This window comes from Globicephala melas, chromosome 4 (genome assembly GCF_963455315.2).
Source record: "Globicephala melas chromosome 4, mGloMel1.2, whole genome shotgun sequence".
Classification (NCBI taxonomy): domain Eukaryota; kingdom Metazoa; phylum Chordata; class Mammalia; order Artiodactyla; family Delphinidae; genus Globicephala; species Globicephala melas.
The window spans coordinates 139449505-139475277 of record NC_083317.1 but is presented as its reverse complement, the minus strand read 5'-3'; the positions used below and the strand labels follow the sequence as shown (position 1 = coordinate 139475277).

At 40.1% G+C, this 25773-nt stretch overlaps 1 protein-coding gene across 1 annotated transcript in view; it reads right to left on the bottom strand.

The window, feature by feature from the left end:
- Positions 1-2698: 2698 nt before the first annotated feature.
- Positions 2699-25773, bottom strand: part of KAT2B (lysine acetyltransferase 2B) — a 100479-nt gene continuing 77404 nt past the window's right edge. The window contains exons 11-18 of the mRNA XM_060298640.1: positions 24379-24505; positions 18090-18200; positions 15321-15464; positions 10729-10843; positions 9143-9179; positions 8842-8905; positions 8659-8743; positions 2699-4770 (exon numbers count right to left, since the gene is read on the bottom strand). Of these exons, the coding sequence (XP_060154623.1) occupies positions 4577-4770; positions 8659-8743; positions 8842-8905; positions 9143-9179; positions 10729-10843; positions 15321-15464; positions 18090-18200; positions 24379-24505 (877 nt within the window). The 3' untranslated portion in view covers positions 2699-4576. The remainder of the gene's footprint in view (positions 4771-8658; positions 8744-8841; positions 8906-9142; positions 9180-10728; positions 10844-15320; positions 15465-18089; positions 18201-24378; positions 24506-25773) is intronic.

Genomic DNA, 25773 nt, shown 5'->3' with positions numbered 1-25773 from the left:
TGTAAATCAACTATACTTCAATTTAAAATATATATATATATATATATATATATATATATGATGTTAAGTTGTGCACAGAGCTACAACCATACAAGTGTGTTTGGGTATGTTGAGAAGCAGTGCTGATGCACTGACTTACAGTATGAACCAAGAGTGTGTTCTACTCAACTCTAAAACAGCCAACATCAACCCAACCTAAGGACTTTATCACCTTTGCCTGTGTTTGTTGCTGGACTGCCCTATCGAACAAAAAGGCAGATTCTCTGTTCCTAGATATTTTTAGCATAAGTTAGATATCCACCCAATAACTGTCAAAAATGGGAAGTTAACAGAGCAAAGAACAGAGACCAGTGAATTTCAGGACAGGTCCAAGAACCAAGCGAGCCAGTATGCAGAAAGCTTATTTTGAGAAGGTCCTTTGGTGCAACAAATTTTCTAAGGGATTTCTTTAAAAGAACTTCAAACCTAGATAAACAAAAACTGATAAACCTTCGTTTCAGCTCAGAAAATTACACACACACAAATAACATTTTTTAAGCTCACTCTGCCAAGGTGGTGGTACTGGGCTTCCCAGTAACAAGAGGGAGGCAGGAAGATTGACTCGGGCTTTCCTGGCTTTTCTCTGCTTTGTTGAAATTATTGCTTTTAATAAACCCAAAGAAAATCTCCGCTTTTAATAAATCCAAAGAAAATCTCCAGCTTTGAAATTGTTAGCTTCCTTTTTCCCCCAAAATGCAAAGATGCCCACACACAGAAACCAAGGCATAAATATACATGAATTACATTTGAAAACTTTTCGTGATACCTACGGGTGTTGTCTCACCTCTGAAGTCCTCTGCTTACTTTGTCGAGAGTCTTCCTCCAAAATGCACCTGAAAACCTTCTTCCGCTTGTTTTTGTTTTTCTAACTTCATGTTCATCTCTTTACCTAACGGGGACGTTACTGACACTACTTTCCCCTGTCAATCTCCATCCAATACTAATATTAATAGCACCGATGCACCCAAAGGAGAAAGTCCTACCAAGAGCCTGAAGACTCGAGTAAGAGCACCGATCTCCTTCCCTGCTGCCACCGTCCCCACCCACAGCCACCACCTCTACCTTCTTTTCTGCCAGGAAAAAAATGTTTGAATAGTCAATAAATCTAAACCTATGTTTCAAGACGATTTAAGAAAAAAAAATAAGTCATCTTAATTACTGCATCTTAAATAAGAACATGCAGCCGATATGACCTTTGATATTCCAGAGTAGTTGCCCTCTTCTCTTGGGGTTTTCTACTTTGCTAAGTAAAGGTAAGGGCCAGAGAAGAACTGCTCAGAACAATAGGGAAAAGGCCAAGGGCTGCCACCAATAACCCTTCCTTTGACATTGTTAGCTTCCTTTTTCCACAAAAAAAGCAAAGATGCCCCCCCCCCGCCACAGAAACCAAGGCATAAATATACATGAATTACACTTGAAAATTTTTCGTGATACCTACGGGTGTTGTCTCACCTCTGAAGTCCTCTGCTTACTTTGTCGAGAGTCTTCCTCCAAAGCTCTTAGAAGCTTTTAAATAAACACCAAGGAGCTGGTCTGAAGAATATCAGCTTAAAGGGGTGGTACATTATTAACCTGTCCACAGTACCTCAGTCTGATCCTGTTTCTACTCCTTAGGTTGCAAAATTATAAATTTTACTTCCAGGTAACATGAAAACCACAAAGTCGTCTTTTCCCTCTTTTCTTCTGATGAATACAACCAGAGTTGAGATTTTTGACCATGGATAGATGGACTGGGATGGGAGGGCAACCTAGTCTTCGCTCTGGATGTTTACTTTTCCGTAGAAGGACATCCCTCAGCCCCGGCTTCCCTCTGCCCCTCATGCCTCCCTCCCCCGGGAGGAACCTGCCTCATTGATGAGTTAAGGGAAGGAAGTGGCCTAGCTCTGCTCCTTCCTCACCTGTACCTCTTTGGAGTTGACCTGCCTTCAGACAGCATCACTGTCCTGGGCCGTGCACTAAGCTTAAGGGTAAAAGGCCCTGCCTTGGTAGGGGGACGTCCGCAGTGGTGCAGAGCTGCTGGCAACTGGTGAGTCAACCACATCCTGGGGTTCCGTATCAGAAAGCCCATTTTCCATAGATACACAAGTCACAACCTCCAAAATGCATTTTATTATTTATAAAGATGTTTTGGCCATCATGTGCCTTAATCAGTTGACTGCTTAGCTGGTTCAAAATTCAGAAAGGAAGTGGTGTGCTCTTTGGTGGGTACTCATACCCCAACAGGATAAAGTTTACTTTCCTACACTCAGCACTTTGAGTAACAGTAGAAGCTCATATGGGAGATGTCTAAAAATCTGCTGTATTTTTTTCTGTCCCTCTCCTCATTCATCTATCTCACAGATGCAAAGTAGAAAAACTGGGGGCGAGTGCGGGACTGTTTCTAAAACCATAACACTCTTCTTTAGCTGGATGTTTTTCCTGAGTGTCAATGGGCAAGATGCAGTGGATCATTCCAGAGACACAGTAAGTGTCTCTCCTCTTGAAAATCTCTCACTGATGGGCTGTGAATTTTTTTGAAACTTCACACAAATGCAACAATTCTGAACACCTTCCTCGACATGCTTACGACCTAAGAACTAAGGATGTAATCAGTCATCAAACAGATCGTACATTCGCCCTGTAAACTCAATCTGCCAGAAGAAGAAAACACACCACCAGATTAAGAGCTTTTTAAAATATAATTTAAAACTATTTTGTACCAGTACAATATATTAATTTTACAAATGTAAAATTTTATCCGCTGTTAAAGCATTTGCAAAAACCACACATCCTACTTCAGCTTTATTGCACAATATCTATAAGAAAATATTAATTTTTAAATTAGAAAACATAAAAATGCTTTCAATATAGAAGAGACAATCTGATTTTAAAGACAATACTCTATAAGAATGTCTACCCAGAAAATAACAAACTTTCACAGGATACCAAGCTGGCCAGATGCTTCGGCAGATCCAGTACAAAGCACTGTGGAAAACCAGTCCAAGTTACTTAATCCAAACTGTATCATCCTTCTTCATTAGAAATCCAGATGCCACACAAGGTGGTTTCTTATACTTTAAAAAGTTGAGGCATTTCTCAGTTGTGAGCATTCTGAATAAATCTTACACATTAAAAACAATCCTTCCAACTTCACAGCCATCTGCAGGGTTTTTTCCTTCATGCAGATTATCTCTGGCAACTGTGTTTAATGTCTATCAAATAATCATTTCAATTCTTTTATGCTGATAGAAAACATCAAGTTAAATATACCTTTAAACCTAGTCCTTTACAAAAATCAGTTTATAAATTTGTATCATAAAAACTAGTGTCGAGACCATCAAGGTGGCCTTCGTTTGTTTTACATGAGTTGGTTCTCCCAGAGTTGGGAAGGCGGACGTCCCACTTTTCAATGTAGTGTTAATGAGGAAATAAATCCAAGCACTAAGCTGGAATCCCAAGACGGGTTAATAAGGTTGTATGATGGATTTTAGTGGGATAGTATTACCCTGGGTATATATATACCAACATAGGTATTAAAATACTGACAGCAAATCTTGGTGGTAATTTAATTCATCTCCGACAATGAATATAATCTGGAGATGCAAAAGGAAAAATGTTCATAAATACAGTATCAGTGGGGTTGTGTGTATTGTAGAAAGGGCAAAAAATCCTTATTTAATAGAACAAGGATTCACTAAATTTGATACATTAAATAGATTATACATCTTTTTTTGTTAAAGTATGTTGATTCCATCCCAAGTGTTTTCAAATGGATGCCTTTGTGGCCCAGGAAATTGCCTTTTGGAACTTACGGCCTGCATAAGCAAAGTCAAATATAGTATTACACACTCGTGTAGAGAAAGAAATCATTAAAATAGTGGTTATGCACTCACAAGTTTGTTGTAGGTAGATAGAATTATCAAAAACCCAGATGCTTATAAAAGTTTGCACTATTTAGAATTTCTTCCTTAGGAATCAAAGCAGTCGCTTTCTGGAACTGCATTTTTTTCAGAACTGCTCAAAGCACCTCACCTAGATGAGTGTTTTTTAAAAATATATATAAAAAGTCTACCATGAGACTTCAAACATCACATATTTCACCTTTTACGGGCTTTTTATCATGCATCCCTTCCTTTAAAGTCCTTCAGAATAAAATAAAAATAAACTCTCACATTCCATTAGAAAAAAAGGGAAACATTCATGGTCTGAAAATTTTCTGCATTCCCCCAAATCTTGGTACTATGTGCAATTTCCTCATATACAAATTTTGAGGAAACCCCTGATCATCTATTATTGAATAGTCAGCTAATGGACATGCCATAGAAAGTTGACATTAATTGTAGTGAATAGATTAAAATCTATTCCATAAAATAAAAATATTCTATGACTTCAATTTAAATACATATCTGAAAAGCTAAGAGGAGGTTTTCTGTTTGTTTTTTAAAAGTGCTAATTATTATAAGTATCTTCAATACATTATGTCCAATTCTTTGTAAAACTAAACCATGCTTTAGGCACACTGCTTGATGAGTTTCTAAAAAGCAGAGGAAAAAAAATATCACTTGTCAATTAATCCAGCTTCCTTAATTTTACTGAAGAAGAATTTCTCCAGGATATTGGCACATTTGTAGTATTCACTCTCAGGGGGGTTGTACTCTTTGCAATTGGTAAAGACGCGCTGTAAGTCTGCCATGAATAATTTCTTAGACACGTAGTACCTATTCTTGAGGCGTTCGCTCATGGTTTTCAGATCTGCACAGGAAAAAAAAATATTAGCCATCTTTGACTCCTTTTAAACCAACCAGCTGACAAAAGTGAGACGGGGAAAGAAATCTATATCATCAGTTTGATCACATTTTCACCATCCCAATGTCTTTCTTTAAGAGAAATTCATATGATCAAGGAAAACAGTTCTTGAGTCTTATGTTCTTCCTTTTGTGAGAGTATCCTGTGCAAAATCACAGTGTTTTAACATTGAAGGGACCATTCTTAGTCATCTGGCCCAATCCCCTCTTCAGCACGAGGAAGCTAAGTAGATTAGCAGCAATAAGTACGATGAACTAAGTACTGTTAGCTCTTCATTCAGAATTATACAGAAGAGGCTTTGTCTATACATGGAGCACAGCAGGTGGAACATTTGTATCGAATCATTTCATTACTTAAATCAGAACAATCAGACTGAGTTTGTTTCTCTAAATTCACAGTTGTTCTTGTGCTGTAGAGATAGAACTAAAATGGAGAAACAGATCATAAATACATCTGCAAATATACCGGTGACCTTGCATGTAAAATGGTTCCAGTGAATTTAATTTCATGCTCCATCAATGAAATAAGAATGACAAACTTTACTTAATAATCTATTTTCCAAAGCAAGTAAGCCTTGCGAGACAATTGTCAAAAAGAATATTTTCCCAATATATCTACTTGCTTTAAATTATTTTACAAAGGAAAATAATGCTTCATCTAAACTTGTAAGAATATAATGAGGCTTCTTTAATCTTCACTCTCAGAACCAATTTAAAGAATTCCACGAAGAATAGAAGATGCTAACATTTGTCTACTTATAGGTCCCTAGTTGTCTCTAAGTCTGGTTCTATCATTAAAAATTATATCAACTAGGGCCTCCCTGGTGGCGCAGTGGTTGAGAGTCCGCCTGCCGATGCAGGGGACACAGGTTCGTGCCCCGGTCTGGGAAGATCCCACGTGCCGCGGAGTGGCTGGGCCCATGAGCCATGGCCGCTGAGCCTGCGCGTCCGGAGCCTGTGCTCCGCAATGGGAGAGGCCACAACAGTGAGAGGCCCTCATACCGCAAAAAAAAAAAATATCAACTGTTAAATTGGATTAGCAGATACACACTACTATATATAAAATAAACAACAAGGTCCTATTGTATAGCACAGGGAACTGTAATAAACCAAAATGGAAAAGAATATGAAAAAAATTATATAAACTCTGCATGAAAAAATAAGTCAAAATCACTAAAGAAATACTTCTGACTACCAACAACCCAAATTCCCACTATATTATCAAATTTTCCAGAGGGAGAGAAACTGACAACCAAATACACTGGGATTATCATTTAATAAGATAAATAAACTTATGTGCAACATCCCAAAATGGGGAGAAATTCATTTGCAGCAAAATCCTAAATCTACCACAAAACTCCAAAGGAAAAATAGGAAATATCTGCTTTCACCTGTTTCCTTTGACTAAAGCCTTTTTTAAAAAAAAAAAAAATAAAGCCTATCTTGGTTAGAAGTATGTCATCACATCTGTGAATTCAACTTTCCATTTTCTTTCTTCTCTAACTGAAATAGTTCGGAGGGAGAGAAAAACTGAAAAGTATTAAGCTACACAAAGGCTTGACAAATAGCCCAGTAAACGTGTCACCTGAGTGTAACTGAACAGCTGAAGAGGTGCTCTCGTTGAATAAAGAAAGAGCAGTGGAACCGGCCTCTCTGGGTAAAACTGGATGCTTACCCTCCTCCCACCTAAATGCCCACCACTTAGGATATGCTGCCTGATATCATGTTTACGATGTTTAGAAGGAAGAGACGTGTGACCAAAAGAGAAAAAAAAAAAAAAAAAGTAAAGGGGGAAAATATGAAACTTGACACAAAGAAGTTTACGCAAAAGCTCTCCCCACTAGGTTTTGGAAGGCGGGAGGAAAGGAGCGATGGGGAGAGCCTCAAATACAGCAGAAACAAATCAGGAAAGTGTTTGGAGCTTTCTGAATAATTACAACCAACTCTGCATGTTTCCTTTCTCTATTTCCTTTCCATTCTAAAGTTATAGATAACAGCTTCCTTCCTCTGGCCTTCTTAGAAGCTTTTGGTTGACCAAATGGCCTGGGTTACAAAAGAAGGTGACTGAACACTAGTGAAAACAAACATGGAGACACCACTAAATTACTCATTAAATCCCCAAAAGTTGGGAATTCTGGGTAAATAGGAAAGCCCTGCCTACCTGCCTAGCTACCCATGTGTGGGAAGCTTGGGCCACACCTCAGACGCTGTACTGAATGCCATTTCCTTAACGAAACAGGTTGGATCTCATCCATATGGAAGAAAAGAGGTTTTTTTAGGGCATGGGGGTGGGGGGGAAGAGAAGAAATGTTTTTTGAAAAAGCCATGAAGGCAATGGCAGAAAAAGTGAAATTACCGATTGTCAGTCTTGTCCTCAAAGACATGACCATCTTAGGGGCAAGGGCATCCCAAGAAAACAAAGCATGGCTCCAACCAAAGAGCACCATCTACTGTTTTCATTAACGCTGCTTACGCACACCTCAGCCCACCACTGGCCTTGCTCAGTGGGGTCAATTGTCCCCTCACGAGCGTTCAGCTGTGCGCACAAGTGGTGTCCGGCTGGCGAGGTTCCCACCCTCCTCTGGCTGGACCAAGCAGAAAGCTTCCAGAGGGCAGGCTGGGAGTCGGCTATGACAGACAGGACCCACTGGACCTGCCACTGCAGGGCTTCAGAGTGCACACGGACAGGGCCGAAAACTGTTCTCCCCAGGCTCACTCAACCTCCCTTGAGCATTTCACAAAAGAACTTGAGGCAGCCCAGGTGACGAGGATGCCAAGGTCAGGTAAGTTTGGAAATGGACTTAAAGGGTTTTAGCATATTTTTCACATCCTGGGAAATACTGATTCCCAAGTCAGCCTTCCATTCAGAATTCTACACTCCTTCAACCCTTACTCTGATTTTCATGTACTGAAATACACAGAAGCGAGGCAGATAGAAAAGGGAAAGAAAAGCGTACAGATGTGTGTCCACTTTAAAGACCAGAGACTACTGAAATCATTATCACCACTGTGTAGAACATTCGTGTGATAATGCCACAGAAAAATCTACAAATAACTCTGTTATCGGGGAGCTAATGGATCCCTTTCACTCTTCCTTTCACATCTTAATACCTTCTTAGCACCAGGTAGAAAAGGGACAGAAGATACAGGCCCTCTCCAGAAAAATGGCCACACAGCTGATTGGAAAAAAAAAAAAAAAAATTCAGCTCGTGGTCTGTCATCTGCACAATGCCAAATTAGTTTAATTTGGGGATTCTCAATTGACTCAATTAATCATTCCTTTTAGCCGGGTGCAGACACAGCAGCAAATTCCACAATTCTACATTTCTAAAGGCATTTCTTTTGTTTGTTTGGGGATGTGGGACCAAGCTTAAAATAGGAGTATAATTAGTGACACTCAGTCTCCTTCAAGAGCGTGGAAAATCAAGAGCTGCATTAATGATTATTTCTCCATCTAAGAGTACAGCAGTCAAGCGGCTTGATCTAACTTCGTCTGTTTACCTTCAAAAATTCTCAGACTCTCCAAGCATATCAAGAGGACAAGCTGATGTTTTTCCATTTGCAACCAAACTGAATATAATCAAGGTTATGTCCACACAGCTGATTCTCATCTCCAGTGCTGTCTGCAGCTCGCATCGATGGTGTGGGCGCTACAGGGCAGCAGCGGGAGCCTAATGAACATGGCCATCCCCTCCCCTTTACCCCTCCTGCTCTGATTCCACCGGCCCTCCACCCTACAACAGAAGAGTGCACATCAACCTCGGCACCCCTTTGTCCCCCACACCGCCATCCAGAGAGTTTTAAATCTATACTTAGAAAATGTTAATGGCATTACCCATGGGGAACCTTATAACTTCATAATATCCCGGAGCTTCTGTTCTCTTCACGGGTTCCATGAAGGGCCAAGCGCTTTGATGGCTCTTGGGTAAAGAAAAAAGTAAGGTATCTAATATGGAAATGCCATGTGGGAAATCATTTCAAAATATTTGCATGAGGTGAAGGAAAACAAAACACCCACCTTCACCTGCTGGAGGATGCTCTTGAGGGTGCTATAAAGCTGGTCGGGGTCTTTGGGCTCTTTACTTGAAAGGAAAAGAATAAACAAGAAGGACCAATGATTAGTTTTCTCTTCTCTTGCCAAGTGATTCCAGCTCATTTTTACAGAAACTTAAAATTAGAACCATTCCAGAATTTTTTATCAAAACTGAAACCTAACAAGTGTTGTGATGGTGACTACAATCAGTTTGCCTGTTTTCTCTAAGTTTCTGGGAGGGGAAAAAGAACACTTGCATTAATATCCTCTGGCCCATCATACTTACCTCTTCTCTTTTCCACTCGGTTTCCAGCCTGTCTCTCCTATATATCAACAAAATTAAACACTGAATGAGAACTGCTTTTGGTCAAGAGAATAACATTTAATAGTTATCAAAAATACAATAAATTATAGCCACGACTCAATAAATGTCTATATCTGAAGAGTCTGAACTTAACTACAGTTAATTCTTTACTTCCTCATACACCTAACAATACAAAACATTTCCAAGACTGACATTGCTCTGTCTGTTAGTACTTTTTAAAGCAGGAACTTCAACCTTTCAGAGGAAAGCATAAAAAACAAACATGTCTGGTACTGTGGGTGTGTATTTTTTTTAAAACCCTAAGTCACGGTTTTTGCTAATCACCCTGTGAAAGAGTTAAGCTGTTGTTTTAGGTTGGAACAAACTCTGTCCTGGTCTCTAGTTTATTTGGGGCAGACCCTGCTTGTAATGCAAGATGGTTTACTGTAGCAGAAAGAAGACACAGCCTGGAGTCCAACTGACCAGGACTGATTTCTTGTTCTCTCCTTAAAAGCTAGTGTACCCAAGATAAGTTAGTCAACCTTTGCCTCTGTTTATCAACCTATAAAACAGAACTCCAAAACTGAGCTGATGTGATTCCTTTTGAGATTAGTTGATATATGTAAAAACACACAAAACAAACAAATAAACAAACAGAAGAATGCCTGGCACATGTAGGCATCCAGTGACAGGGGAGCTATTAATAAGATAATACACGGAAGCAAAATTTCCAGGTCTGACAAGGAAAGTAAGATCTGCTGTAGGGTATACTCTGTAATGAAGAAATATATCTTGCCCATATAATGTCTTATTTTCTCTGGAGAATTTTAGTTTGTTTGCTTTGGTTTTGTTTATACTAAATCTTCAATATACTGGATGATCCTGGATTTGAACCGAATGAAAGTACCAATATTCATAGCTTTTGATCTACAAAAACAGCTGTTTTAACCCAATACAACTCACCTCTAATATACTCACAGAGAAGAACCCTTGGGAAAACTACTCTAAAATAGGGAACTTGAAACAAAGCATATGCTCTGCAATCATCTTGTTTAGAGGTTTGTGGAAACTAATTCAGCCCAAGCACAGTTCTATGCAGGCTGCACCCAGGAGGGCAGTGAGGCAGGGTACCAACAGCAAGATGTCTCGGGGAGGCCAGGATGGGGCTGCTACTATTCCTGACATTCACTGGCCATGCGTTGTTTAAGGTTAAAGGGCTTAACCATCCTGAGACTCAACCATCCCCTCTGAGTAGAATTCCCTGCCACCAAGGTCACATATGGGGAAGTGTCCAGTACGGTGCCACAAATAACAGGCTCTCATAACCGATGGACATTAACAGCTACAACAAGAGGTCAACTAAGTTCTCTTCCAGTTTGTTTGCACTGGGAAACAGAGAAAAGATGTAAAAGGAAAGCATTTGCTCCCTTCTTAAAGACTACAATAACACAAATGGAGACAGACAGGGGAAGCAGCTTTCCAAATCACTGCATTCTGGTATAATTGTTTCCAACACTGTCATGGCATTACCAAAAGGTTTCGCTTTTTAGAAGAAGATCTATACATACGAATTCCAGGAATGCTTTCTATCGGGATCTGCCGGACTCCATCTTTAAAACAGGAAAGTCCCGGGTAGACTTTCCGAATCTGGGCTTGTTTTCTTTCTATCAGCTTTTTAATGATCTGCAAAGCACAAGAAGAAAATATGTTTAGTGACAGAAGTCTGTGGCCACAGTTTAAGTCAGTCTATGGAGTCATTTTCCTAACAAAATTAAGTCTTCAGGAAACAAAAGGGTGAATGCTATTAAACAGTAAGACATGAAAGCATTCTATTATACCATGCCTTTAATGTCATTCACCCAGCCGCCTTTGAATACTTGTTCCCTTCCATTGAAAAGAAGCCAATACTGAGAGAACACACTGCCCCAAGGGCCCACTGTCCTCTTTAGTATAAGCGCCAAATGTTTTGCCCCCTCCCCGGGAGCCTCAGCCGCAGCAGCCCAGGCAACGTCAGAACCTCTTCACATCCCATGACCAGGAACTGTTCCCTTCTACTCGAGGGGCAGACAAACTCACGAAGTCCCCAAAGCCTGGGAGGACGGCTTTCCTATTATTCACATTTTTCAAGCCTTGAGCCCCAACCTATGCTGTCTGCATCCAAACCGCAGCTCTAATGAGCAAAGGCAACACAACCAGGATGGGGGCCACCAGAACTGATCAGGGAATTTTGAGAGGTGTCCGTTTGTTTTATAAAATAATTCCTAATGCCCTGAGGTAACTATTTCCAGAGCAGTTTCCCTTTTAAAAAGGAAAGGAAAAAATAAAATAAAATAGCCCTCAAAACTCACCATCTTGAGATTAACCATATCATAACTGAATTTTGGAAAACACAAAACAGTAGCAGTCATTAATCGAATTCACAAAGGAAAACAAAAAAATTCTAGTTCCTAACTGCTTGATCTCAGACATAAGGCTGGTAAATGCCATAGCATGAATGCATAACCTTAACAATTAAACATAGGACTTCATAAAATGAATGGGACTGGCAACATATATTCCTGGTAAATCTACTCAGGGCTGTCCAACAGAAATATCATGTAAACCACTCATGTAATTGAAAATCTTCCAGTAACTACTTAAAAAAAAAAGTAACAGGTGTAATTTTAACAATATATTTTTATTTAATCCAATATATCTAAAATATTATCATTGCAGCATACGCTCAAGAGAAAAAAATTATGAGATATTTTACATGTTTTTATTCACACTAGGTCTTCAAAATCAGAGTGTATTTTACACTTACGGTACATCTCAGCTTTGACTGGCCATGCGGCAAGCACCCAATAGCCACGTGTGGCCAGTGGCTACCACCTGGGACAGAGCATATCTAAAACGATGCTCTGCATTTATTTGTAAGTCCAAGTCTTTTTTAAAAAGAATCCTTGGAAACAACCTAAATGTCTATTGACAGATGAATGGATAAAGAAAATGTGGTACATACATACAATGGAATATTACTCAGCCATAAAAAAGCATAAAATAATGCCATTTGCAGCAACATGGATGGCCCTAGAGATTATCATACTAAGTGAAGTAAATCAGACAAAGAAAGACAAATATCATATGATAGCACTTATATGTGGAATCTAAATAAAAAATGATACAAATGAACTTATTTGCAAAACAGAAACAGACTCAGAGGCACAGAAAACAAACTTATGGTTATCAAAGGGGATGGGGGGGAGGGATAAACTAGGAGTTTGGGGTTAACATATACACACTACTATATATAAAATAGATAAACAGCAAGGTCCTACTGCATAGCACAGGGAACTATACTTAATATTCTGCAATAACCTATAATGGAAAAGAATCTAAAAAAGAATAGATATGTATAACTCACTTTGCTGTACACCTGAAACCAACACAACATTATAAACCAACTACATTTCAGTAAAAAAGTTTTTTAAAGAAAAAATTCCAATGACAATTTCTTATATGAAGGCCTTCAGAAAATATAATTTTGAAAGTTTTTTCTCTTCACCAAGGATGCCCTCAAATGTGACAGCCTAGCAGGTGGCTTCCATACCCTCAGGTAGCACCTTGAGGTGACTGGTAATAGAGGTGGGGTGCGGGGGGCTTCGCAACCTCTCTGCACCTCTGAGGATCACTTTGGAGAAAAAGACATTTCACTTCCGTTCCAGTCTCTTATCTTCACCTCCCTAGAAAATATCTTCACTTCATCACCATGTTGTCATCTTTCTCTACTCAAATCCGTCTCTCATTCCACCGCTGTTAGTGTTAGTCTTCCCAAACAGAAAATTGGGGGCAACTCCCCCATCTTTAATATTTCACCAAGTTTTAGCATGTCTTCCTACAAAGATCCCATTGCTTTTCCTCACTCTTACTCTGGCCCCTCCAAGCCCAGTCTCACGTAGCCTCACATGTGAACGGAGATTTAAGAATTACCCCCACTTCCCAGCCCCCCAGACACACCCACACTCAGTCCTGCCTGCTCACGGCCTGTTCACACTTCCTCAAGTAGTGGCCTTCATCACCCACACGCCTATGGTCCCAGGTGTGCAGATACCCATGAATCCACTTATGTTGGGCTCTGAATCTCTGCTCATGCTTGATTCCCTTCCAGGCCACCCCGTCTAGACACGTGTCCCATGACGCCACCTCCGAAGATGTGAGATGATGCTAGGGCTGCTGCATCCCACCCTGCCTTGGAGTCCTCACTCCCCACAGCACTCGGCTCCCACCCACCGCTCCACCTGTGCAACTGCACTGGTTCTCTCTCCACCCCTGCTAACCACAACCACAAGTGACTGCTCTGTACGCTTCCACGGCGGGGAAGACCCTCCATCTCCCTACAATTTGTTCCTTCCCACTATTCGTCCCTACCTTCCCCAAGGGGGTTTCCAGAGCTGGAATAAATGACACTTGTAAAATCACTTGAATTCTGTGGAAGAAGATATTACGTGAATCCAAACACCTTCTTAGGGCGACCTCCGATCTCTCGTGCATTCAGTGGTGCGCCTATTAGGGAAGGCTGGAGGCTGAGAGGGAGGTGGCGGGGGAGGAATCCAAGGGGAGAGAAAGGGGAAGGGGATGGGGCGCTGTCTTCTCAAAAGCTGAGGCTTTGCTGCCATCTAAAATAGCTCTGCGCAACGGGCTGCGAATTCAGACCTGCTCATTAAGCCCAGCGGAGAACAGGGAGAGGAGCCTGCTGTGCTTGTATTAACTCTCCAAGCACCCTATGTGGAATTCTGTCTTAGGCTGACGTCTCTGACCAAGAAACAACAGAGGTTGTTTTTATTTTCTAATTTAATAAAAGCCTTTTGCTCACTTCCACGGGAAGCAATAAGAACAACTCTGAGCTACTTCAAGTAAAAGGAAAATACTTACTGAGCACCTACTATACACCAGACACTGCGTAAGGAGCTTTACATCTGTTATGTCAGTGACATCTGACAAGTAACTAAGAACTGGGATCAGGGAAATGAGCAGAAACCAGAAAACAAAGACAGGTTTAAGGCAGAGGTCTTTTTTGTTACTTGCTAGAGAAAAGTACACTCGAATGAATAACTGAAGTATCAAGTGGGACTGATGTGGGGTGACCCAGGTGCAAATTCCCAGTTTTTGAACTCCAAGAACTAGGGGGACCAAGGGGATGATCCTGGGCTTAACACATAAAGTTCATTCATTTAATAAATGGCTTCTGTTACACTCCCCCCTAATTATGATCTCCGTATGTTTCTTTTCCCTGACTTAGAGAAATGTAAAAATTACTATGTAGTCAAATCTATCAACATTTCCCTTTACTGCTTCACTTTTAGTTCATATGCATAAAAGACTTCACCCCAGCATCAGATACCAAATCACTTGGTACTTCCCTTGGCAGTCCAGTAGTTAAGATTCTGCGCTTCTACGGCAGGGGGCGTGGGTTCGATCCCTAGTCGGGGAACTAAGATCGCGCATGTCATGCAGTGCGGCCAAAAAAAAAAAAAAAAGAGTCCTCTCCAGATAACAAATCACTTACTATTTGGAAGTAACAGCCTTCAGAACGTGCAATGCAGAAGGAGAGGTGAATACAAACTAAGATAAATATGGAAGGTAATGACTAACTGAAATTCAAATGAGTGGATCAAACTAGTGCTCAAGAAGTTCGAAGAGGAATGGAAAACAGGCGGAAGTGGTCCCATCTGTGTGTGTGTGTGTGTGTGTGTGTGTGTGTGTGTGTGTACATGCACTGGGAGAGGAAGTGGGTAAAAGATGAAGATACCAAGCAAGAGGGTTAAAGCATCAGTAACAGCCTTTGGAGATTAGTTTACAAAGGGAAATGAAGAGGTGGGTTTGAGAAAGATGCATGAGGTCAGCATGTAAGAGGCCTTGAAGGTGAAATTAAGATTTACTATCATATTTTACAAGTTTTGTATTTTACACCAATTTAACAGGTACTGACCCCCTTAGAAGTGGTGATTTAGAGAGAAGATAAAGGATACCTTCAAAGAAGAAACCTAGACAAAACAGAGCAAACCGAGGTTATGGTACCCAGCAGACCCACACCCACAGAGCCCAGGGATGCACACTTCACCCCAAAAGAGACTGGTCTGCGCAGACCAGTCGGGTTCCCCCGAGTCAGTCACGTACTTACCTCCTTCTGCTTCTTAATGATGACAGAAAATTCCGTGTATGGGATCTGTGGATTTAGCTCACATCCCATTAAAGTGGCTCCCTCATAATCCTTGATGTAGCCAACATATTTGGTTTTAGGGATTTTAATTTCTTTGGAGAAACCCTGCAAAGTCAATAATTTCATTTATACAGAGGCCTGTGCATCAAACATCCTCTCTGAGTGCAAACTATGTGCTAGGCCTGTCTTGGTGCCCAGCACAGGTCCAAGCTCTCATCCTATTATCCTGGGGAGAATTAGCATGAAACCCTTCCAAGAAGTTCAGAAACATCAAAAATCAACTGTGCAAATAGGAAGCAATTCAACATAAAAAATAAACCTAGTAAAACACAAATAATATTAAAAAGTCTTTAACAAAAATGGCTATTAAGTAAAAATAAGGTTTAATTTTGCATTAAACTGCACAATTTCTCCCAAAGTAGACAGGGGGCCTCTAGGATGCTCCACAAATCAATAACTAACATTGATCTAAATTCTGAAAGCAAAATTTGTCCAAAAATATAGCAATAAGAACCTTGATGTTGAGGAAATGAAACACCTACTTGACAGGCAAAAAAATTCCAGACGGGCTTCCCTGGTGGCGCAGTGGTTAAGAATCTGCCTGCCGATGCAAGGGACACGGGTTCGAGCCCTGGTCCAGGAAGATCCCACATGCCACGGAACAACTAAGCCCGTGCGCCACAACTACTGAGCCTGCGTTCTAGAGCTCGCGAGCCACAACTACTGAGCCCACGTGACTAGAGCCCGTGCTCTGCAACAAGAAAAGCCACCGCAATGAGAAGCCCGCGTACCGCAACGAAGAGTAGCCCCGCTCCCCCCAGCTAGAAAAAGCCCACGCGCAGCAACGAAGACCCAACGTAGCCAAAAATAAAATAAAATAAATAAATTTATTAAAAAACAGAAAAACTTCCAGACCATCACGACAGTGGTTGTTTCAGTGATATTAACGCTTTGCAGTATATTAATTTACATACTTTAAGCTGTAATAATATAGTTAGACAGGGCATATAGTCATATATCTATAACGACTTTCTTTATGGTGCCTATTTCAAATTTTTGCAGAAAATTACTTGGACTTTAAATTTCCTGCCTCCTCTTTTAGCAAAAACTTATTTTCCAAGCAATTATTGACACCAGCCTCAAAGAGGACCACAGACAAGTCATTTAAGAAGCATGCCTGAGATTTCTTCTCTACAACGTTGTTACTGCCTAGGAAAGCTGACACTCAAGCCCCCAGTAAAACAAACCCATTGAGTTCTCTCTAGTGAGTTTTATTACAAAAGTCACAAAGGCATCCTAAAGAATGAGGAGAAAATAAATAGGAGGTTACTTATCTGCCATCAGAGGAGTGAAAGCTTTCTAATCATGTAAGGACTTGTATTTTAAAAAGAGGTTAATAGATTGTATGTAATAAAATCTTTTAAATTCTGTACATTAAAAAAAATCCATAAGCAATGTGGAAAAACAAATGACAAACGGGAGAAAAATCATAAAATAAAAGGTTACTATCTTTATATATCTGAGTTCTCATAGATCAATATGAAAATAAATATTTTAATAGAAGAAGAGGCAAAATGCAATGAATTGGCAATTCAAAATAAGAAGAAATACAAAGGGTCAATGAACAAGGAAAAACAAGTCAAACTTCACAATAATCAAATAAATGCAAACATGCACAATTTGTCACCTAGGAAAGCGGTAAAAAAATATATATTTTTTTCAATTATGAACTTGTTTCCTGAGCTCCCTTATACATTGCTGACAAGATGAGAAATTATTTGGCAGTGCATAACAAAACCTTAAATACTTCTGGAAGCGCACATTCACACATGGACACTTACTTAAAAAAATACCTAAATGTCCCCCAAATGTGGTATTGGTTTAATAAATTATTCTCCATTTATACAACAAAATTTCAGAGAAGCATCAAAAATCATATTTGAAAAGTCAGACTATATTAAGTTAAACACGTAAGTGATTACATTACATGCAATAATGAGCCAATTTTTGTATTTATATACAGACAAACACACACAGAGAAAAAATACTAGAAGAGTATCTGTCAAAATGTTAACAGTAAATTTCTCTGGGTGGTAGAATTACAAGCAGTTTTTCTTCTTTTCTTTGTGCTTCATTTCATTTTCCAAAATTTCTACAGTAACTATACATTACTTTTGTTATCAGAAAAGTAAATGGAAAATGTTTAGGAATTTAGAATTACAGAGCACTATTAAAAAATATGTAGCAAAGTATAATCCTCAGAGTGCTGAGATGGAAACTTCTGACAGAAAGAACTAAGAAGCAGCCAAGCTCCCAGCCGCCTGTGTGCTGTTGGACCAGGATGGTCTGGAACCCCTTGTAAACATCATAATTTCCTCTCTGCTGTCATAAATGAAGGTCTGCCAGAGACTGAATCTGTTTCTCTCATTCATGGAGAACTCTAGTCCCCCAGCAATGGGAATTTCTCCTCAGCCTGGGGATAGCACATTATAGATGACGTTCATTCATTCACTCAACAAACATTTATTTAGTACTTACAATGTGTTGGTCATACCCTCTAGTCCAGACTGAAGCTCACCTCTGGCTTAAGGCTTGCAAAATAAATGGATGCTCCTCTTATAAGCAGAAAACAGTGGGGGGCGGAGGGTGGGTGCTTATTTGCATGAAAGCTACCTGAGTGCATATTAAGAAAAGGAACGACAGAACAGGGTTGCACGTGAAAAAACCCACCTGCTTCTTGAAATATCCAATTGCATATTCATCTGCATAGGTGAGAAAGTTCAGGATGTCATGTTTTATGTGATATTCCTTCAAATGGTTCATCAGGTGTGTTCCATAGCCCTGTGGGCAAGTCAGTATGCAGACAAATATATTAGGTTCTGGAGAAAAGAAAGTCCCATATTTTCACTGGGAAATGTTGGCAAATTTAGGAGTATGTATTGCCAGTATAACACCAACACCCTTCTTGCATTTCTGAACTTTGAAAATGAGCTGTAAAACCAAACAAATTCAAAATCCCTGAATGGAGATACAATCATCTTTTGAAAATACAAGTTTCTGGCTCTTCGAAAAGAACACACCAAGGCTACAAGCTTCTCATTCAGTCCTAGAGATTACACATTGAATATTAATAAAGAGGTTTTTGGAATAAATACTGATTATGAATTTCTGCTTATGTTTAAAGTATTTGAGAACCTGAGATGAAAAGAGCAATGCAAATGAGAAAGGCTAATCTCTACTAGAATATTAACTAATCCAGGTGTTTCCTGCATACAACAAATCAGCAGCCCTTCCAAAGAACTGTATCATCAGGTACATAGGGTTTTCAACTTGGTCTTATCAGACCTTTCCAAGCAGTCTGAGAAGCCCCGAACCTCTGAGTGAGTCAGAAGACATTAGGAAGTAACTAAATATGTGAACAATGTTAAATAAATTAATGATTGAAATATGAAAAAAAAAAGTAAGTACCAGATTTCCTGGTGATGTACAATGCTTGAAGAAAAATCTATAAATTTAAAGGGATGGTTTTAGAATCTCATAAAAAGAAGATGAAGGTAAACCCAAGCATCCACATACAAATATCTTCACATCAATATTTTAGAATTTGGTGACACACTTTTCTAAAGAACTCAAACACGCTCATAGGTATGTTATCATGGACCTAACTACAGGCCCACAGGGGAGAAGGATCTTTGGAAGTCATCTGGTCTAATTCTATCCCATGTGACACCAGAAGTCTCCTGCCATCTACCTTGGAAACGTGAGCTGCTAGAACACCTCCAGTTTAGGGTGCTCGCTCAGTCCTTAGACCAATTAATTTTCAGCCACTGTTATGGTTGGGAAGTTCTTCCTATGTTCACCTGAGAATCTGACCCCTTGTTCCTTCTACCTATTGACCTTAGTTCTACTCCTAGAATAACAAAGACTGGTCCCTGCTTTTAACAACTCTCCAAACCCTTGAAAATTATCCTCCCTCACCCATGCCCATTCCTACCTCCCAGGTACGAAGCCAAGCTTCAGTTGTTCTTCATATGGCATGATAGGAAGACCCTTTCTCAATCTAGTCACACTTTTCAGGACCGCACAGCAGGAGGTGAGCGGCGGGCAAGAAAGCGAAGCTTCATCTGCCGCGCCCCATCACTCCCCATCACTCGCATTACCGCCTGAACATTCCCCCCACCCCTCCCACGGTCCGTGGAAAACTTGTGTTCCACGAAACTGGCCCCTGGTGCCAAAAAGGTTGGGGACCGCAGCTGTATAACAATACCCTTCTAAAGCATGGATCCCAAGACCAAGCATAATAATATTCAGGGGACAGTCTGCCCAGTACATAGGAGAAGTGTATTACCATCTCCCTATTCTGGAAATTATTCTTCCATTGATATTACCCATGGACATGTTAGCTTTTCCCAAACATATCACAACACTGACACATTGTGAGTTTGAATAAAACTCGGATAAAAAGACGAATGAAATCTCTCTCTTCTTGAGAAGATAGTAAAATGGGGAAGATAGACATATAGAACTCATAATTACATATACAACTGGCTGTTTAATATGGTAGCCACTAGCCATGTGTAGCTTTTGAGTGATGAAAATGTGACAAGTCCAAATGAGACATACAAGCGTAAAATACACACCAGTCTCATTAATGACTTTTAAACTTATTACATGTTGAAATGGCAGTATTTTGGACACACTAGGTTAAATAGAAAATATCAAAATGAATTTCACCTGTTTCGTTTTACTTTTTTTTAATACGACTATTGGAGATTTTTAAATTACACATGTGGCTTGCATTTGAGGCTCACAGATGTATTTTTATTGCACAGCCCTGGTACAGAGTGATGTATTTGTACCTATAACAGAGAAAAAGGCTATAAGATATTTAAGAGGGAGAAGGAAAAGAAGATGTGTAAGCTAAGCCTTAAAGAAGTTTTGTCAAGTGGTAAGAAGACGGACTGGAAATCTAAATGTAAGGAAAAATAAGCCTATACAAAAGTATTATAAAAAGATACAGGAAAGTGGGTTTATAACCTAGGGATATAGAAAGGCTTCCTAAAGAAAATATAAAATGCGAAAGCACAAAAGACTGATTATTAAGTAGACTACTTCAAAGTTTAAAACTTCTTTTACAGATTTCATAAGCAATTTAAGATACCATAAACAAAATGACAAAATGGGACGGTATAGATATACAAGATATTATAAAAAATTAACATCAAGAATGCATAAATAATACCTTCGATAGGATCAATACAAAAAAAGATAAATCATCAAAGGAACAAGCAATAAATATAACCAAGAAATTAAAAAAAAAAGATGTTTGATCCCAATAGTAATCAGAGCACTCCATCACGAGATGCAATATTTCACTCAGCAATGTGCAAATTTCTTTAAGGTTGACAATACCCAGGGAAATGGCACTCTCCAGCACCACTGGTGAAAGTGTAAATTGGTAAGCCCACTGAGAAGGGTGATCTGGAAGTAAGTTTTTAAATTGAGACTCTGGCCATAGCCATTCCTACAGCGATGCCGCTTTTCAGTGTCCAGAAATCATTTCCAAACAGAGCACTGTTAGTGATAGAAAATAACTGGAAATAAATATGAATGTCTTCTATAGGGAACAGTTACATAAATTATGGTCTGTCTACATTGGGCAAATCTATATAAAAAGAATAAAGTAGTTCCATATTAGCATTGTCCAGTAGGGATTTCTGCAACGATGGAGATATTCTTCATCTATGCTATCCAATATGGTAGCCATTAGTCACATGCAGCTACCGAGGACTTGAGTGACTAAGGAACTGAATTTTAAATTTTATTTAATTTTAATTGATCTAAATATACATTTAAATAACCACGTTTATGTACTAAAGTTGAAAGATCCCTAAGATATATTGGAAAGGTTTTTTTTCAATTATGTACAGTATGAATTCTAGTTACGTAAACAACACCACACCACACAGACAGGTACATGTCCATGTACATAATACAGAGAAGCAACTAGAAGGATGCACACCAGGCTGACAATGACTGGACAGCAGGGGGAAGGGGGCATGGGATTTTTGCTTTCTCTGAAAATGTATCTGTGCACGACCTAGGTAATTAAATACAATTTTTAAAGAAAAGTGGGGGGGAAAAAAACTGGAGAAAAGGGAAGGGTTGGCTACTGCATGTGCACAAGAATAGTAATATCTAGGATTCAGTAAGAAATGTGTCCTCTGATGAAACTCACTTTAACCTAGAAGTGAGGTTAACCTAGATGTGGTTGATGGAAGAGAGTTAGGCTTTCACTGTATACATCATCTTGTAAGCAGCTAATAGAACTATACATTTTCTCCCCTTCACCCACAATCCAAGGATTTTACTCAAGCAGAAAAATAATGGTTCTTTTGTAAATAGCTTCTCAAAACCTGCATAAGGTATTCTTCATCAACAGCCACTAATCTGTCATTTCTCCAAAGAAATTTTCCAGATTCCAACTGCTGGTGAGTAGGGACTGTGTCTTTTAACTTGAATCCTCTCTGTGTATTTCCTTGGTTAAAGAGGCACTAACAGTGTTAAGCTATTATATGCAAATGTTTAGATTTTTCACCCTAGAACTATTTCCCTCCTTTGTATGCCTTTATTTTCAACTATCACCAAAAGGATTCCTTTCCAAATCCACCTGGTAACTTCAGTGTTTATTTAAATACTTACTATGGTAAATTAAGTATTAGCCATGTAACTTTAAAGTTGCATATAATGTCAAACCCAAATAGTTCTTAGATAAGCTATTCCAAAACCAGGTGAGGAGCTTTAAGTAAATTCTCAAATGTTATCTTGCATGTGTTTTGAGCAAGATAAATTCACATACAAATCTTATTTAAAGCATTCACAGGAATTTGTATATAAGCTTAGTCTCCAAAATGAGTACGTGCGAATTTTAACGTATCATTTAGCCAAGATTTTTAATATCTCAAATCAAAATTGTAAACCTCCACTTACGAACTTTCTGTTTTCACAAATAAGTGCTACCAGAATTGACTTCCATCACATGCATCCATTCTATCCAGTTTTGAAAGATTAATCTTCATTTTCTAAAACCAGTTAAGTCACTTACAAAAGGTGGCTTTTCTTGTAGTTTTCCCTACTCAGTTTGTAATGTTTGGCCACCTTCCTTCAAGTCTTTAGAAAATTACATGGTTTGGGGGAAAAAATATACACTGCCCTTCTGGGAAGTAATAAGACAAAGCATCCAATTCATATTAAACAGCTTTAGTTTCCCTCTGGTATCCTAAAAGTGTCCAAGGCAACCTTAACCAACCTTTCCAAACAAGCTGCTTGGTGTAGCTTTCTTTGCAAACAAAAATTAGGCAATCTTCTGAAATTATAAACCAAGGACATATTTTCCAGCTCCTCTCCCTATGAAAAGCCAAACCAAATTTTTCTTTTAAGTAAGTTCCTAAATTCCGGACACTTACTGTTTCTCACTTTGGCTAGGGGGAAATAAACCTGTGATAAGCACAGCAACAGTACCATCTAAAGATATAGAGTCAGAGTTCCTTGAAAAAGAGCCAGAGATCGGTTTCAGGTAGATGTGGCCCCTCACCTTCTCCGGTCAGAATGATGAATTTGATACTGATGAATTTTGTCTGTCCTTGGATGCTGAGTGCTGTGAGTCAAAGACAAAACGCCCCATTTGTGCTTTGTGAGAGGAAACCACAGCAGCTGTTAATTGGCACCGTGACCATTACACAGAGGAGAGCTGTTAATGAAGCCAAAAGCACCCATGGCCCTGGTTTCAGCCGGCAGGCAGCTCATGATTCCTTCCAGAGATCCATTTTTGGTTTCTGTAACTGGCATTGCTGCACTGTAGCTGAAGAAGGCAACAATGCCCTTAGGCCCACACTGTCCAAGCCCAGTGAGCACCTGAAACGTGGCTAGTCCAAACTGACACAGGCGTGAGTACGGAATACACTCTTGATTCTGAGACTTAGTACCAATCAAAGATGTAAAATGTCTCAATACTTCTTGGATGCTGAGTACCTGTCGCAATGACAACACTTTGGATATACTGAGTAAAATGAAGTACAATTTTTTAGAATTATTTTTGCCTATTTTCTTTTTTTCTTTTAATGTAGCTACTAGAAAATTCAAAATCACATACATGGTTCACATTTGCCCATTGCATTATATATCGCTGGACAACGTTGCCTTAGACCTGCCGATAATTTTTCTCAGCAGCCATCAAATCCTGAGCTACTTATCTTTCCACCAATTGCCGTATTTTTGCGTGATTTTAGGGCTCCCAAAGTACCAAATGAATTATAGCCTGAAGACACATTTCTGGTTCCACTTTCACAAAAGCAGCAGAGGACGACACAACACAATCTAAATCTTTCTGACAATTGAGAATCTGATTTATTCCAGTCAGACTGCAATGCCAAGCACACTATCAATAAGACAGTCTGGCTCCTGGGGAGGAAGGGACCCATGCCAAGTACAATCGGGAAGGCAAATCAGCCCCACACACACACACACACACACACACACACACACACACACTCCAGAAAGACCCACATTCCAAACCTGCATGAATATTTCTGAAACTCGGTAATAAATTTATTCAAATGTCATGACTTCCCCGACAGAATTTCTTTAGTCCTTGTCCCCCATTAGGCATAAGGTCATAGGAAATCTTTCTGAGGTGTGAGTCACCTAAATCATCTCCCTAATCCACATCGCACCACACCCCTTCTGGTGGTGCACTGTCCCCAGGTGTGTGTAGACATGTCTGCACGTGGAAATGATCAGTAACACTGAGACGTGTTTTCAAACATCTCTTCACTTGCTGTAAACTTTGCCTGAGTTGCACCAGGGGCTGTGTGGTGTCCCCAGACCCTGCGCCCAGGTCCAACAAAACCCGGTAGAGCCTGACTGTGGATACAAGGAAGCGTGTATGCTACACACACACACACACACACACACACACACACACACACGCAGTGAGAGGATGCTCCTGGGTCACGCTTACCTTGACTTGCTCATTGGAGGTTACAGCGCAAAAAACAATCTCTGTGAATCCTTGGGATGGGAACATTCGGAAACAGATACCACCAATAACGCGGCCATCTTTAATTAAAGCAAGGGTTTTGTGTTTCCTGAAAGAATAAGATTATGTCAAAGTTTTACTTCTCTTGGTTATACAAATATACTGTTTGGGGTGTTCCTCATGAACCAGCCAGGAAAAGCAGGGGGTTGTTTCTTCTTGATTTTTCCACGGAAACCTCCTCCATCTCGCCAGACCATTCTTTACTGTGGACTTTTAGAGCGAGCTTCCCTGCCGGAGATGGCACCAGAGCTTCCGTGGGGACAAAGGCCAGCCACCTAAGGAGGCTCTGAGGTTACAAATAAAGAACACAGCGGGGCTTCCCTGGTAGCGCAGTGGTTGGGAATCCACCTGCAGATGCAGGGGACGCGGGTTCGTGCCCCGGTCCGGGAAGATCCCACATGCCGCGGAGCGGCTGGGCCCGTGAGCCACGGCCGCTGAGGCTGCGTGTCCGGAGCCTGTGCTCCGCAACGGGAGAGGCCACAGCAGTGAGAGGCCCGCGTACCGCAAAAAAAAAAAAGAACAGAGCGTGTGGGGAGGTGCTGACTGGTGCTGCAACAGGGCCACCCCTGATGCCCACGGACCCACAGTGGGAGTCCAGAGGGAGAACACAAAGGCAGGGACAAACATGGTATGTGTTTCTGAAGAGTTTAGTCTCACTCAAAAACAGCACGGAAACAACGTGGAAAAGAAAACCAAATCCACAGGTACAATTTGCTAAAACCTGCATTCCAGAATCCTATCAGGCCTTCTGTCTAAAACGTCACTCTGAATAGTCCCACGCATGGATCACAATGCACATAGGCTACTGGGTTCCATGTGTTAAAATACATTCAAGTAGGGAAGTTTACTTTTTTGTTTTTTGCTTTTTTTTTTTTTTTTAATGTAATGGATTGTCAAAGTTAACCTAATACCCCAGTAATCTTCTCAGGGCTTACAGACCCTGGCAACAATGGTATCTAGTTAAGATACCAAAATCAAGAATATTTTGACTGTGAAAAAAATGGGACGCCTTCTTAGCATTTATATATTCCTTCATTGCTATAATGAATGACGCACAGGATGGTCACCAGCAACTTAAAATATAAAGCCTCATTAACAAAAAATTGACAAACTGTTGAAAAATTAATCTTAATGCCTTTAGCCATGGCAATTATCGTGATGCCACTCTGTATCCACAGTGTGACGAGAGGCAACAGGACTCAGTGGGTGACTACGGCTATCTGAGTAGTTCCTCTTTCATTTAAAAGGGAAAAAAGGGGACAGGTGATCCCTGGTGATCCAGTGGTTCAGACTCGGCGCTTCCACTGCAAGGGGCAC